The sequence below is a fragment of the Leopardus geoffroyi genome, chromosome B1, assembly GCF_018350155.1.
Source record: "Leopardus geoffroyi isolate Oge1 chromosome B1, O.geoffroyi_Oge1_pat1.0, whole genome shotgun sequence".
Classification (NCBI taxonomy): Eukaryota; Metazoa; Chordata; class Mammalia; order Carnivora; family Felidae; genus Leopardus; species Leopardus geoffroyi.
In genome coordinates, this window is record NC_059327.1 from 16,664,017 (window position 1) to 16,680,615 (window position 16,599).

General features: G+C 44.3%; 1 protein-coding gene across 3 annotated transcripts in view; it reads left to right on the top strand.

Annotated features, from left to right (window-relative positions):
• The window catches only part of FAM149A (family with sequence similarity 149 member A), a 55,695-nt gene that overhangs the window by 30,093 nt on the left and 9,003 nt on the right, over nt 1-16,599 (top strand). For all 3 annotated transcript variants that reach the window (XR_006706319.1, XM_045453943.1, XM_045453954.1), the window contains exons 2-8: nt 3,938-4,048; nt 4,305-4,443; nt 6,804-6,946; nt 8,992-9,117; nt 10,838-11,008; nt 12,092-12,282; nt 13,080-13,231. Coding sequence is in view for 2 of the 3 variants with exons in the window: in XM_045453943.1 (XP_045309899.1) it covers nt 3,938-4,048; nt 4,305-4,443; nt 6,804-6,946; nt 8,992-9,117; nt 10,838-11,008; nt 12,092-12,282; nt 13,080-13,231 (1,033 nt within the window). In the remaining variant the exon portion in view is untranslated. The remainder of the gene's footprint in view (nt 1-3,937; nt 4,049-4,304; nt 4,444-6,803; nt 6,947-8,991; nt 9,118-10,837; nt 11,009-12,091; nt 12,283-13,079; nt 13,232-16,599) is intronic.

Below are 16,599 nucleotides of genomic sequence, written 5' to 3' on the forward strand. Positions count from 1 at the left end.
GTCTGGGGGCGCAGGGCTGGGCGGGCGGGGAGTCGAGGCCCCGGGGGCGCGGGGGCGCACGGCCGCCCGCCGCCTGCGGGGGGCCCGCGCGGGATGTCAGCGCCCGGAGGCGCCCAGGCCTCGGGGCGCGGGGCCGGGCCCGGGGGACGCCAGCCGAGGCCTGGGGCTGATTGTGATTGGGTAAGTGTTGATCTGGGAAGGGAGGTGGAATGATGAACTTCTGATCGTGTCACATCTCCGTGCCATGTGCGTGCTTTTTTTTCCTGGCTGCAAAGCTGGGATCCATCGGGTCTATTTCCCTGCACCCATTCATGAAATCTCTAGTGCTGACATCATCCAGCTTTCCCAGGCGAAGTTGCTCTCTTGCACTGAGAAGCATGCGTCGCGTCTGAGATGACAGATTCTCCATGGGCCCGGCCAGCTGTGGTTGCGTCCAGGCTGTGCTTGTATGAAGTCGGGGCGGCGTTGGGTGTTTTAGGGCAAGAGCCTCTTCGTGAGAGACAGTCCGTCCAGAAAACCATCTTGCATTTCGACCCACTCAGAATGCAGTGCTCATTTCAGACAGTCCTTTTAACCAGGCATGCAAAATTTTGAAAGCTCTGATCACTGTTTAATATTGAATTTCTCTTAAGGCAAAGAGGCAGAGATTTGTGGGCCATCAAGAGGTGAGTTTTAAAAAGTAAAATTAAGTATTAGCGTCATTACCTCGTCCACTGGAAGAGTGACTCATGGAGATTGGGACTCAGCCTTAAGTTTGATGCACTGACAAATTAGGGCCATCTAGTTCAGTGGGGGCACTTCAGTCGCCCTAAAACCCACTCCCTCTTTCCAAGTGAACAGCCTCAAATATACCCATTAACAGTTTTTTTTTAACATCTCTAAAATCTAAGCAGTATAGACAGAAACTTGTGTAAAACTGTTATGTGTCTATGTATTATGTAATAAACTGTTCTGTGTCTGTGTATTTAATAAAAGCTTGATAGACATTCCACCATTTTCAAGTTTTAAGGTACTTATAGGACACATCCCGTAAATCCTGTACACTTGTTTATTTTTTTTATTTATTATTATTTTTTTTTTGAGAGAGAGAGAGGAAAAGGGCACAACTGAGCAAGGAACAGAGAGAGAGAGAAAAGCAGGGCTTCCCTGAAGTGGGGCTTGTGCTCACCCAGAGCAGGGCTCAAACTCATGAACTGTGAGCTCATGACCTGAGCCAAAGTCGGATGCTTAACCCAGGTGCCCTGTCCCCTTTTTTAGACTGCAGAGTTTACAAGGGAATTGATAGTTTACAGGGAATTAAAGATGTTCAGTGTTAGGTATAATGGTTGGTTAGAGGAGAGAAATCAGAGATTGAAAACAAGACATAAAAAGAAAAAAGGCAAATTGTATCGATTCTGGTTTTACTGAACCACGTGGGTAGTTTGGGGTCCCCGGAGACTGGGTGAGGGCATCTTATAGTAGTTCTCTACCCCCAGCCCCGACCTGCTGTACACACCTAGTCCCCGCATCTTGAAGATCTGTCAGCTACACTTTGAAGTCAGTAGGAATGCCGTCTGGGGAAAGGATATGGTGCTAGGAGAAGAGAAGCATCAGTGCTTTCATTTTGTAAAGCCTTTTCTTGGATTGGAAAGACCCCCTCCTCCCCTGGCCCCTGAAAAAGGGTGAACTTCCTGGAGGAAGAAGGTATTGTTCATTGGGAACAAACCAAACAGGCATACCTCCGATTAGTGAATTCAGTCTTCCAGCGCTGACAGCAAGAAACCATTTTATGCAACCAATTCGTTGTAAAAGTCACTTCTGTGGCCATCAGCTATTCCCAGAGCTGTGAATTTTCTTTCTTCACGAAGGATGACACATCCTCCAGAAACGTCTTGAGTTGGAAGAGTATGTTTGTGTCTGGTCGCAATGCAGTCCTTTGTAGTAAGCATGTACTTTTAGAGTAAAACCATGTTCGTTGTTTGAGTCGCTAATTCAATCTTTGCGTGTTGATTCTTTCAGCAAACATAGAGCATCTCTGTGTGAGAGGCATGCGTTTGATACGAAAACACTAAAGTGTCAGAATGATCTAAATAAAAAGCTGAGGGATGGGGAGAGATCTGTATGATACAAAATGCTGCGGGAGGTGCAAAGAAACAGCTCGGTGTTTTCAGAGAGGAACGTGTGATAGCCGTGGTAGCAGTGAGCAGGAACCACCCGAAAGAGCCAGCACTGATGACGTGGGCACTGCACACACTTGATCTAACTGAGATCTCACAACAACCGTATTGAAACCGTTGACAGTATTTGCACAGGAGACAGAAGCAACTTGCTGGGAACACAGAGCCTGTCAGGGGCAGAGCAGGATTCTAATGGATCTGTGTTCTTCGTTTATAGATCTTATGAAGGAGCTCGTTTCATTTAATTCACCACCCTGAGGTTTCCCGTTATTTCTCAGTAAGAAGCAGATGAACTCGTAGGCTAGCATTTCTTTCTTAATGCTCGAAGCAGTTCTCTCTGATGTAACGTTTGGTTGACTGTCTCCTTTCCATCATAAGTGTTTTTATGTTTCTCTAAAGAGTTATGGAGGCGCATGAAATTGATAAGTAATTGATGGTTTTGAAACACGACTGAATAAGGCCAGAGGTAAAGCTGTTTATTACCGTAAAAGCTTGTCCTGTATTCTTTTCTCTTAGCACCTTTATTCTCCGAATCGCCTGATTGTACCTAAGACACATAAGCAGTAAGGAGGGAGAAAAATACATGATTCTATTCTTCTTTCATACAAGATGTATGTATGGAAGGCAGAGGTTCTTACTAACCTGTTTGTACTAATTTGTTTTTCAAATTCCCTTTGTTGTAGAGTACTGTAGGTATATAACTAAGGGCAGAATTTATTCTCTGTATTAATATTTTTAATTATTTTAATGTTTATTTATGAGAGAGAGGGGGGCAAACAGCATGAGCTGGGGGGGCTGTAATGTAAATGTAAACTCCATTTACATTCAGTAATATAAATGCTGTAAATTAGGCACCATTTTAATGACACAGCAAACTTTTTTTTTAAGTGAGTATTACTGTGGTATCCCTGTTAAAAAGACTGAAAGTTGACTTTTTCCCCCCAAATCACTGCCATATCTTCAGTTGATGTAGAATATGAGTTATATGTATGGGAAACTATTATTTCTATAAAAGAATGAAAGTTGTTTACTGTTAAATGTTAGGAAGTTGCTGTGACTAAGAGGGAAGTAAATGTTTTAAGAGGTTCATTGAAAGGGCATTTTAATGATTAACTCTCCTACACCAGTCAGGTTTAGTACCTTATTTAAAGTTTAGAGATTTCTTCCTTTGTTGTTGTTTTTCATTAACTTTAATGTTTTATAACTCTCCATACGTCAGGCAGACAATGGTGCCATGCTAAAATGAGCTATTGTCTGTGGGTTTCGATCATTTCTTCTGTTTGTTCATGTGTTTAGTGATTCAACAGAATTTAATACATTTCAGAGTTAATACAGAACTATCAAGTTTGTCCCAAAAGGCTGGTTGGCTTTTGTAATCACAAGGGCACCCAGTCAAGGGACAAGTTGGAAGTGAAATCTAGCTCCTGGTCCACTTGCCTTGGAGTGAGGCCGTGTCTGTGCAGAGTTGGGGGCAACGTTTCCCGGTCTGGCTAAGTCACAATAAGTTGTGTTTTCTCCCCCCCCCCCCCAGTTTACATAAAGGGGCATATAGGTTAATGTCAACCTTGTTCTAAGAAAAATAGAGATGGTAAGATCCTAGACCTTCAGTTTCTTGAGGAAATATGGTGTGTGTGAGCACGTGTGTAAGCATGCACGCTTTGTGTGTTTGGGGGACACAGCAGGAGGAAAGAAGCAACTTTATGCCAAAGGACATTTTAAAAGTCTCAATGAATAAAATTCGATTATTACATCAGAGATGGTTTTCCTATTTTATTTTTCAGAAGAGGACTGGCAGAAGGATCTGGAAAGCACAGTTCCGTTGTGAAAAGCGAAGATCCTTTACCCACACGTTTTACAAGAAATGTGCAGAAAGCCATTGATAAATATGCCTGGTAAGAATTAGCTTGTTCAATGCTTCTGATTGCAAAATCAAAACGTTCCCATAATGAATACAGGAAGCAGAATCAGTGATTGGCCATGCATTTCTAAAAGTAAAAAACAAAACAAAACAAAAAAGCAGTTTTGTTTGTAGTGTCGGGAGATGCTACACTGCATGGATGTTTTGGAATCAGTTTTAAAAGCAGCTCAGAGAAGGAGAACCACCTCCCGTATAACCTCTTCCCACTTTGCTTGCATGTGTCTCTGCAGTGGATCCGTATCATCGTTGCCATCGAGCGGAAGGCCCACGCCTGCAGGTGCCCACAACTCTTGGTCTGGGTCTGGCACACAGACTTCCACCACTGGCTTATCAACGGAGAGGAGCTCCATTTACTCCTGGAGAGATGACGTAGGTTTCAGAATCTTCTGTGCAATTCTGTGCTTACAATTTATGATGAAGAATTGCTTTCTTTACTTTTGAAAAAAAATTTTTTAATGTTTATTTATTCTTGAGAGCCAGAGAGCATGAGCAGGGGAGGGGCAGAGAGAGAGAGGGAGACACAGAATCCGAAGCAGGCTCCGGGCTCTGAACTGTCAGCACAGAGCCTGACGCGGGGCCCGAACCCACAAACCGTGAGATCGTGACCTGAGCCGAAGTCGGATGCTTAAGCGACTGAACCACCCAGGTGCCCCAAGAGTTTTTTTTTTTTTTTAAGTTATTTTGAGAGGGAGAGACAGTAGCAGGGGAGGGGCAGAGAGAGGAGGAGACCCAGAATCCAAAGCAGGCTCCAGTCTCCGAGTTGTCAGCACAGAGCCTGACGTGGGGCTTGAACCCACAAACTGTGAGATCACGACCTGAGCCAAAGTCAGACGCTCAACTGACTGAGCCACCCAGGTGCCTCATTTTCTTACTTTTAAATAAACTTTCTACCAACTTTGAAAGATACACATACATCCATACGAACCTATTTACATGTCACATGGAAAAACTTAAAAATACAGAAAATATTAGGAAAAATACAAATCACTCATAATCTCATAACCCAGCATCTTAGCTGTTGAGAATTTTGGTTTTGTTTTCCACTTCCCAACCCTCCCCCTCCATGTTATAAATGATCTCTTGTATCCTCTCGATGGCTGGAAATTCAGGACAGGCTTTGACAATCAGGAGCTTAAATACTAGAAAAATGTGGAGAAGTAAAGACTGTACAAAATCGTCGATGATGAGGGAATTTCCCACCAGCATTCTAAATTTTTATTTTTATTTTTAGCATATACTTATTTTTGAGAGACAGAGAGAGAGACAGAGACAGAGCACGAGTGGAGGAGGGGCAGAGAGAGGGAGACACAGAATCCGAAGCAGGCTCCAGGCTCTGAGCTGTCAGCACAGAGCCTGATGTGGGGCTCGAACTCACGGACTGTGAGATCATGACCTGAGCTGAAGTCAGACGCTCAACTCTTTCGAAGCAGTTGGCCACTCGACAGGCACACGTGGGTCCACTTCCTTGGCCGGGGGACTAGCTGGGCCTCCCACAGTGGTGAGAGGGACACCGAAAAGAGTCAGCTCCCGATCACTCAGGACTTTTCAGACAAGGCGGGACTCCTGCACGTGCGATGAACAGCCCCTGCCCTCACTCTCGTGCCTCTGCAGGTGGGAAGAAGGCTGAGGACCCTTGCTTCGTAGGGTCCCAAGTTCCGCAATTCTTTCGGCCCATGTTTTCGTGTAATTATCCAGAGAGATTCTTGGGGCTTCCGTTTCAAGAGTTGAAATTACATCAGGCCCTACAGTTGCTCTTTGTTTAAAAACTTTAACGTACCGGGGCACCTGCGTGGCTCAGTCGGTCGAGCGTCCGACTTCGGCTCAGATCATGATCTCACGGTTCCGTGAGTTCAAGCCCCACGTTGGGCTGTGTGCTGACAGCTTGGAGCCTTCAGGTTCTGTGTGTGTATCTCTCTCTCTCTGCCCCTCCCCACTTACACTCTGTCTCTCTCTCTCTTTCAGAAATAAATAAACGTTAAAAAAATAATAATAAAAAAATTTTAACTTACTTTTTTGATAGGTAGTATTTGCAATAAGCAGCAAAAGCTAAAAGAGAAAATTGAAAGTAAGCCTTTCTCCATGCCTGGGTCCCCCAGTCCCCTCCTGGGAGGAGAATATTAGTAGTTTTTACCCTATTTGCATTTTATTTATTTATTTATTTATTTATTTAAATTTTTTTTTTCAACTTTTTTTTATTTATTTTTGGGACAGAGAGAGACAGAGCATGAACGGGGGAGGGTCAGAGAGAGGGAGACACAGAATCGGAAACAGGCTCCAGGCTCTGAGCCATCAGCCCAGAGCCCGACGCGGGGCTCGAACTCACGGACCGCGAGATCGTGACCTGACTGAAGTCGGACGCTTAACCGACTGCGCCACCCAGGTGCCCCAAGGAGCACTTTAAATGTGTGTTACTGATTACGAAGGCCTCACGTCTGCACCTTTCATTTTTTATTTCTCGTTTCATTTTTATTTTTTAATGTTTATTTATTTCTGAGAGCGAGAGAGACAGAGACAGAGTGCAAGCAGGGGAGGGGCAGAGAGAGAGGGAGACGCAGAATCGGAAGCAGGCCCCAGGCCGTCAGCACAGAGCCCAACGCGGGGTTCGAACTCACGAACTGCGAGATCGCGGCCTGAGCCAAAGTCAGACACTTAACCGGCTGAGCCACCCAGGCTCCCGTCGTAGTTCTGCAGCTTTTCATCTTGCTACTGAATGTGCATTTCTGTTCTAGGAGTTTGACAAAGCCAATGCTCAGAAAGTGCAGCAGCTGTTCTGGGAGGTGGAAGAAATGTTGTTCGAAGGGAAAGTAAGCCCTCAGACTCAGAATCTAGTGGCCGAATGCAGCGAGTGGGCAAGAAAATCCCTCCATCTGAGGTAGGGAAGCTGTTCCACGGTAATTCTCGGGAATGGGTTTTGGATCCACCTGCTTACCCCTGACCCGGTTAATACAGTTCGTATATTTTGACTGAAAGCAATTGCCTGATCAAAATATGTATCCCGAACACATGTCTTTTTTTTTTTTTTTTTTTTTTAATTTTTTTTTTTTTCAACGTTTATTTATTTTTGGGACAGAGAGAGAGAGAGAGCATGAACGGGGGAGGGGCAGAGAGAGAGGGAGACACAGAATCGGAAACAGGCTCCAGGCACTGAGCCATCAGCCCAGAGCCCGACGCGGGGCTCGAACTCACGGACCGCGAGATTGTGACCTGGCTGAAGTCGGATGCTTAACCGACTGCGCCACCCAGGCGCCCCCGGAACACATGTCTTAATTGAGAAAGCATAATCTTTGAAATGGTGTCTGAGGGAATGTTGGGACATTCCAGTGCCTAATTTGTGAAAAGCACATCTCGCTCATTTTCAGAAAGGCCTTGCCTACGTGACAAATGCAGGAATGGGCCGAAACGAGCCTTTACCTTTCACCTTCACTAGTTCGTGAGCAACACGTCAGTCTTCAGAGCTGAGAACAGTCTTTGGGGTTGGGGTGGGGGAGGAACAGAGTAATTATTTGCCAAGTGATTGAATAGCTGAATTTTACTAACTCATCCAGATTCCTCATGAGAGAGGATAGCTTTTTTTTTTTTTTTTTAATTTGTTTTAATGTTTGTTTATTTTTGAGAGACAGAGAGAGTACAGGTTGGGGAGGAACAGAGAGAGAGGGAGACACAGAATCTGAAGCGGGCTCCAGGCCCTGAGCTGTCAGCACAGAGCCCAACGTGGGGCTCGAACCCATGAACCGTGAGATCATGACCTGAGCCGAAGTCGGATGCTCAACTGACTGAGCCGCCCAGGTGCCCCAAGGATAGCTTAGTTTGTAATAGCAAAGCTGGAGAATATAGATTGGGTATGGAGAAAAGCTTTTCTTCTTTCAATTATTCAGCCAGATGCGCTTAGGAGAAAAACCCATCTCAGTTATCTGAAGTTCCTTTGTATTACATCTGAAGAGAATAGATTAGATAGAACACCCCTACAAATGTTGAGGGATTTTCTGGTTACCTCAAGTAGGTAACTTAAAAGAAATCTTGACTCAGTAGTTTTTATTTTTTTTTTCAACGTTTATTTATTTTTGGGACAGAGAGAGACAGAGCATGAACGGGGGAGGGGCAGAGAGAGAGGGAGACACAGAATCGGAAACAGGCTCCAGGCTCTGAGCCATCAGCCCAGAGCCCGACGCGGGGCTCGAACTCACGGACCGCGAGATCGTGACCTGGCTGAAGTCGGACGCTTAACCGACTGCGCCACCCAGGCGCCCCAGTAGTTTTTAAATCTTCTCTATTCCGTCCTTCATCAGCCCTCTGTCTTGAAGGGCATAGTACGCCCACCGGTACTCATTGTGGGTGCTGACTTTTCTAGCACAGGGCAGTCACCCAAGAGCCAGGAGCTCAGACCTGCCCCCACCACTCCTGTCTTAAATAGTTCAGACGAAAACGAAGGAGGGGAGGGTGGAAAAAGGAAAGACTGCAAGGAATATAAGCCTGGTATATATATTTATATAGGTTTATTCATTACGTGGATATTAGTTAACATGCATAGAGAGCCCCTGTGTGCCCAGCCTTACCCTAGATGTCTGGCTCTGGCATCTCTAAGCCACCCCTCAGCCCTACAGGTGACTATTAGTATCTCTTTTCATACAAAAAACAAACCAGTGAAATCAGTGGCTCAGAGAGCCCGAGAACTTTGCCTCCGATCTTTGCGTCAGTGGCGAGAACAGCCTGTCCTGCGCCCTCGAAGCCTGTGCTTTTCCCGTGACACCATCGTGCTTCTCGTGGACTGGCATGTGCCTCGTCACTTCATACACACGCCTTCAAAGCATCATTTCATCTGACTTGGAACACTGCAAAACGTGTTGGCCTTTTTACGAATCAAAAGTGTTAGTAATTTCCCATCTTTTTTCTTTTTTCTTTCTTTCTCCCCCCCCGCAGAGTATTAGGAAGACAGCTCATAGTGCCGACTGATGAAGGATTCCAACATTTCCAGGGCGATGAGCCTAGTTCCACGGTCCACACACCCTTCCTGGATGCCTGCGGACACAAGCACAACAGCAGAGAGTAGGTTCCTCTGAGTTACTTTCGAAAGTATTTTTAATTTCATTTTAGTGATACTTTTTTCTTATTTACTTATTTACTTATTTATTTTTTAGGTCTATTTATTTTGAGAGAGAGCGAGCTGGGGAGGGGCAGAGAGAGAGGATTAGAGGGAGAGAACCCAAAGCAGGCTCTGCAATGACTGCCAGCATGAAGCCCCAGGCAGGGCTCAACTCACAAACCTTGGGATCACGACCTGCGCCGAAACCATGAGTCAGAAGTTTAATCGACTGAGCCACCCAGGCGCCCCCTTTTGTTTTCATTTTTAATTTCCTGTTAGTTATACTCTTCCCATGTCTGTCTTAGCCGTGAGCCTTGGCCCCACTGATTTTGGAAGCTTAGATTTCAGGGAAGGGCAGGGGCAGAGCATTTTTTCACAGGATGCTTCTCATTCTAAATTGATGGTGATGCACCAGTCAGAGTGGCTAAAATTAACAACTCAGGAAACAACAGATGTTGGCGAGCGTGTGGAGAAATGGAACCCTCTTACGCTGCTGGTGGGAATGCAAACTGGTGCAGCCGCTCTGGAAAACAGTGTGGAGGTTCCTCAAAAAATTACAAATAGGTCTACCCTATGGCCCAGCAATAGCACTGCTAGGAATTTACCCAAGGGATACAGGAGTGCTGATACGTAGGGGCACTTGTACCCCAATGTTTATAGCAGCACTCTCAACAAGAGCCAAATTATGGAAAGTGCCTAAATGTCCATCAACTGAAGAATGGATAAAGAAGATGTGGTTTATATATCCAATGGAATACTACTTGGTAATGAGAAAGAATGAAATCCTGCCATTTGCAACAACATGGATGGAACTGGAGGGTATTATGCTAAGTGAAATAAGTCAGTCAGAGAAAGACAGATACCATATGTTTTCACTCATATGTGGAACTTGAGAAACTTAACAGAAGACCATGAGGGAAGGGAAGGGAAGGGGAAAAATAGTTTACAACAGTGAGGGAGGCAAACCGTAAGAGACTCTTAAATACAGAGAACAAACTGAGGTTGATAGGGTGGGAGGGGGAGAGGGGACAAAGGGTGATGGGCATCGAGGAGGGCACCTGTTGGGATGAGCACTGGGTGTATGTAAGTGATGAATCCTGGGAATCTACCCCCCAAACCAAGAGTACACTGTATACACTGTTATGTTCGCTACCTTGACAATAAATTATAGTTAGAAAAATAAATAAATTGATGGTGATGAAGAGGATGACGATATCAAGGGAGTTAACTTTTGAAGGTTAGATGCGAAACCTTTTGCTAAATGCCAAACCCAAAACTGACCCCTTGTGATGGATCCCAAGCTCCATCACAACAGCAGAAGGAATAAAGCTCTATCCCGTTTTCTCTGGCTCACCAACAGATTTTGATAAATCTCTCCATGCCAGTCACACATAGTTGGGACTGTGCCGGGACGTCCTTTCACTACAGCAAAAGGGATGCAAACTCATAGAGTAAGTTAAGCTTTTAAGAGGCCCTTAAATGTTGACTGATGCCCGTGTTAAAATGTTGCGTTTAAGGATACGACTTTTATCGAATGTAATAATCAATGATTTTGTTTGTTTGTTTATTTGTTTGTTTGTTTGGGATTCTGTACTTTATGGATAAAGACTCGCCCAGATCCTGCAAGCATCGTATTCTTGACGCTCCACACGCCCTCACGGAGGCTCTGCTCTTTCCCCACAGGCTGTGCATCTCTGGCTTTCAGATACTCCCAGGGGTGTGCTCTTCCCCTGCTCTGCCAGGCCCCGCTTGCACGCGGCCTATTGACTGTTCAGCAGGTTCACCCCTGGAAGAAGAGGTTTACGATGCGGATGGAAAGATGGAAGAATATTTTGCTTTTGACAGAAGAGAAGAGTAAATAGAATTTATTTGACATTGACTCAGTATAATAATATTAACCTTTTTGGCATTTATTTTGATTATCTGCTCATTTGGTGTTTTGCGTAGTTTTAACTTGTCCGAACGATTTTCCATGCTTTTGAGAGGAATATACTCCCCAAAGTGTTTAGATTCCTTTTTTTTTTATTTAAAAAAATTTTTTAACGTTCATTCATTTTTGAGAGACAGAGAGAGGCAGAGCGTGAGTGGGGGAGGGGCAGAGAGAGAGGGAGACACAGAATCCAAAGCAGGCTCCAGGCTCTGAGCTGCCAGCACAGAGCCTGATGCTGGGCTCGAACTCATGGACCGTGAGATCATGACCTGAGCTGAAGTCGGACGCTCAACCGACTGAGCCACCCCGGCGCCCGAAAAGTTTTTAGGTTCCTAACAGGATGTGTCTGTGCTAGATCAGTGCTCCCCTTTCTGTTTTGACCATATGGCACAGATGGGGAACAAGAAGTGTGTTTGGCATTCTGGCGAAAGTGGACAAGGCCACCTGAGGACTCCAGGCTGCCCAGAAGGGCACAGGGGAAGACCCCGTCTCTGCACTAGATACAGAGGCTTAAATTGGTTCCTAGATGAAAGCTACGAAGATTGAATAATAAAAATTGGTCTTGTGATCGAAAATTGGTAGCAATAAAAAGTAACAATGTACTGTTTAAAACAGGATGTTATAGGGGCGCCTGGGTGGCTCAGTCAGTTGAGCGTCCGACTTCAGCTCAGGTCACGATCTCGCGGTCCGCAAGTTCGAGCCCTGCGTCGGGCTCTGGGCTGATGGCTCAGAGCCTGGAGCCTGCTTCCGATTCTGTGTCTCCCTCTCTCTCTGCCCCTCCCCGTTCATGCTCTCTCTCTCTCTGTCTCAAAAATAAATAAATGTTAAAAAAAAATTTTTTTTTAAAATAAAAAAAACAGGATGTTATATTTATTTATATATGCATAATATATATATGCATGCATAGTAGATGGATGGATGGATGGATGGATGGATAGATAGATAGATAGCCTGTTTTAACTTGAGCCACTGATACTTTTAGTAATTACAGTGGGTTTTGTTCTTAGGGGTGATGAATGTCTTGAACAGAAATCAGTTCATCGCCGTAGGATGCGGCATAAACACGGACTTCCTCCCGTTTCTCCTCACGACTGTATCAAAGATGCGGTGGCTGCGGAAGTGTTCGATCATGTCTGGACAAATGTGGTAGCACTGTTGGAAGAGCTGGTTAGAAAAAATTGGGAAGTTACACTCCCAGGTACTTATCGGCAGCATGTGTCCCCAATGAAAAGAAAAAAAAAAGACCCCCGTTGCCCAGCTTGGTGGCCCCACCCAGCGTGGCCACACCTGGGATATGGTTGGGTGAGAAAGGAAGTGAGTTTTCCACCCTCCTTCACACGTGATCTTTGATCCCTTCAAAGGGGACATCATCATTTTTTGAGTTCTAAAAATAACATGTGTGCGCTTTTGGAACAGTAACCTAGAAATACACAAGAAAGGAGCTAAAAGTCACTTTAAAAATCTCTAATAATAGGATAACGTCTCTAATACTGGGATGTTGGTTTTTAAGTGTTTATGGCATTTTTTTGTAAAGTAAAGTGGAAACACAGGTAATTGTACAGTTACTTCATTGAACCTGGTAAAATGTTCTCGAAGCTACTTGAGATCGAGAAGAAACAAATCCTAGAAATGCCAGTGATGGACAACACTGGCTAATGTTATGCGATCAGTAGGGTAGTAGTCATGTTAATTTAAATACGTTCTTTTCCAACCAAAAGATTAGTTGGGTATTGTACAATACCAAGAATTTTTTTCTTGCCCCAGTGTATAATCCCTAGTTTTCTACCTACCACCGAAATGATAGAACGTGCGTGTGGAAAGCATCACATCAGGCAATTGCCTTGTGGGGTCTCCGTGTTATACAAGGTTCAGTGGCCATCGTAGACTCACGGTAACTCCAGAGCAAATATTCTCTTAGAGAATTTAAAGTACCTATGTTAGATAATATGTTTCCTAATAATATTGACTTTTTTTTTTTTGTCGTTGACGTGGAAGGAAAGAAACAGAAAGAGAAATTGAAAGTAGCTGAGAATAAATCTCCACTTACACTCATTTCTCGTACGAACACTGATGCGTCGAGTGTTCCCCCATCCAGAAGCTCTGAAGCCCGAAGTATATCCCTGGCTTCTCATCTTAATCCACCTCAGGTAGGTGGTTTTCTACCAGTCTCTCTCTTTCCTTCAGTATTTTATGGCCTTTATGTCAGAGTGCCTGCCTTTCTATATCGAGTATTTGGGTCTGTCAATTGGACTACTTTAAAAATAATTTGTGGAAAAAAAAAAAATAAAAATAATTTGTGTATAGAGTTTAGTAGCATCACCATATTCTTGAATAGAGACACTCAGATTTGAGACTTCCCACCTGCATTGAGCTGTAGAACTGTTGACATATTTTTATTTTTATTTAAAAAAATTTTTTTAATGTTTATTTATTTTTGAGAGAGAGAGAGAGAGAGACAGAGAGCAGGGGAAGGGCAGAGAGAGGGAGACACAGAATCTGATTCAGGCTCTAGGCTCTGAGCTGTCAGCACAGAGCCCGACGCAGGGTTTGAACTCACGAACCACGAGATCATGACCCGAGCTGAAGTCAGAGGCTTAACCGACTGAGCCACCCAGGTGCCCATCCATATTTTTAAAGAGAAAAAATGCTTTTCCCCAGCATTTCTAGCCAATATGAAGAATCTAGATGGTCTCCTGTCTTCCCTCCAAAATGATAAAAAAAAAAAAAGTCAATGAGAATATGTTGGATCCGTTCAACATTTATTGAGTTTACATTAAGTGCACTGTATTAGGTATGTTCAGTTGTATCAATCATATACGTGAACGAAGCATAGTCCCTGATCAAGTAGAAAGAAAAGCATAATGCAAGTCAGTTGCAATACATTGGGTCAGTTCTGTGCAAAACAAGGCCTCAGGAGAATAAAGGAGAGAATGATTCATCCTGACCTGAGCTCGAGCCTTGATGTTTTAGGTTGGAGGTGAAATTTGAACAGAACCACGAAGAAGCAAGTAGGGCTTGCACGGGCAGGAGGTCTGTGTGGGTCATTTCAGGCCAAGCAGAGGCATGGTGGAGTGGGAGGGTGTGTTTGGAGAACAGTGATTGGACGGGGCAGGGTTAAAGGTGGGGATGCTTGGACCACCGGGGGCATTGGGTCAAGACCAGGGTAGTGAGAGTCAAGAAACTATGGAGGAACTATTTGGGACGTGTCACTTAACTGTTCCAAAGTTGAGTTTCCTTTACCTAGGGAATGATGATAAGACGTTGTCCAAGGTATTGCCGTGAGGATAAAATTCTGTAAACAGGTGAGAGTTCCTAATGCAAAGCCTAGTGCGTTCTAGGCACTCAGGACATTTTTCTTGAATTGCTTCCTTAGTCAAAGATCTAGTGGAGGGTGGGGCTGGAAAGGCTGATCTTGCCCATGGGAGACCTTCAGTACCACTAAAGAGTTTGGACTTTATGTTTTGCACAGCTTGTCTTGTGCGGGTGGGGAGCAGAGAAAAAGGACAGGAGGGGTTTCCTGGTCTTGAGGTACATGCAGTTTAGCTGGAGGGAGTCAAGCCAGGCCAAACAACACTGCACACACGCACACAGGCACACAGGCAAGATGAGGCGGCCAATAGACAGTAGGGTGGATGAGAGTATGAGCCACATAACTACAAGTGTCGGGCCCGATGGCACAATTTATGAGCTCTGTGATCTCGATTCAGTCCCTCAAAGCCTCAGTCTCATAATCGATGGGATCTGTGGGTCAGGAGGCTGTGAGAAGTAAAAGAGATAAGATGCTGAGTACAACGCGTAGAGTAGGCACTCCATCAGCATTAGCTTTCATTGTAACCAGATGCGAATTGTGTATCGTATCATATCATAGCCCATCACATCGCATTGTATATTGTAATTTGATATCCTTTAGCTCATAAATGCCCTGGAGAAAAAAATAGCATACCCTCCATAAAGTAGAGTAATACCTGAATTAAATCCTAAATGATACACTAGATTTGGTAAGGCTGAAAGGAAAAGGGAAGATGTTCAAGGCAGAGGCAAAACTATGCATCTAGCATAAGAGCACGTAAACAGACTACCTTTGCAAAGTGTAGAAGAACACAGGTCTGAATAGGATGTACCGTCAGGGAGTGGTAGTTGAAAATAGAAATATCTAGGTTGGTTAAGTGTCCAGTTGGTTAAGTGTCCAACTTCAGCTCAGGTCATGATCTCACTGTTCGTGGGTTCGAGCCCCGTGTGGGGCTCTGTGCCGACAGCTCAGAGCCTTCAGATTCTGTGCCTCCCTCTCGCTCTCTGCCCTTCCCCTGCTCGCACTCTGTCTCTCTCTCTCTCTCTCTCAAAAATAAATAAACATTAAAAAAAATCAAATAAAATAGAAATATCTATTAGGGTTGTTTTACTCTGTAGTGTAAGGGCTTTGCAGTAAGACTTCTTTGCTTTTGCTGTTCAAAATACACTTTCAGAATACTGCCGCTAATTGTATTTTTCTCTGGGCTTTTTAAACTGCTCTGGCAGGATCAGCATTGGTTCCCACTTTGCATATTCACATATGCAGTACGAATCGCATAAAAATGGGTGGCTGATGACAACATAGGAAAGAATCTATAAGTATTAGGCAAAATATAACTAAGCCCGAAAAATATGGAAAGTTTTCAATCTAAGGAGTTTTTTTTACAAGTATTTTCTTTTTGTGGCTTTTTATTTTTTTATTTTTGAGAAGGACAGAGAGGGTGCAAGCAGGAGAGGGGCAGTGAGAGAGGGAGAATCTTGATCAGACTCCGTGCTGTCAACATAGAGCCGGACATGGGGCTTGAACTCACAAACCATGAGATCATGACCTGAGCTGAAATCAAGAGTTGCACACTTAACTGACTGAGTCATCCAGGCCACCCTCTTTTTATAGCTTTAACGGGCTTCAAAAAAAAATTTCTTTACAGCTGATTCATTGTTTTCATTTGGATCCATGTTAAAAGGAAATGAATGGATGACAAAGTTGAAAATAAAGTATTATTAGAGCCTGTTTTGAAATAGTCAAAGTGTTCTAGCAGTAATGACAGTAGGTCATAATTTATTCCGCTCACATTTTTTGGTTTTTACATGTTCAGCATGGGGGAAAATGTGCTTGTGGTTGCTACATCTATTCTCGAACTAGAATATGATTCTAGTTCAGAAATCCTGTTTGCCTGAATCAAATGTTGTTTTCCATCCTAGCTGGTCATATTGCGGGACCAAATAGGGAATTCGGGATTATTTAGCGCTGCGTGCTTTCCCAGTGTTCTTCAACTTAATTCTCATACAAAGTATGTCTCAGTATTCTGGACTTAAAGGTTAGGGAATTAAACCTCCAAGTTAGCTTTCCAAGACCACCAGTCAGGAAGCGGTTAGAATTGGGACTCAAATTTAAGGGTCTGACGTCTGGTGTTCGGGTTTCTTCCTAGGCTCTTGTGCCCTTCCTGGCAGCTACCTTCCTCAAGCTGTGAACGACTTCCTCTGGGCGCAGGCCAGTTAGGAGCTG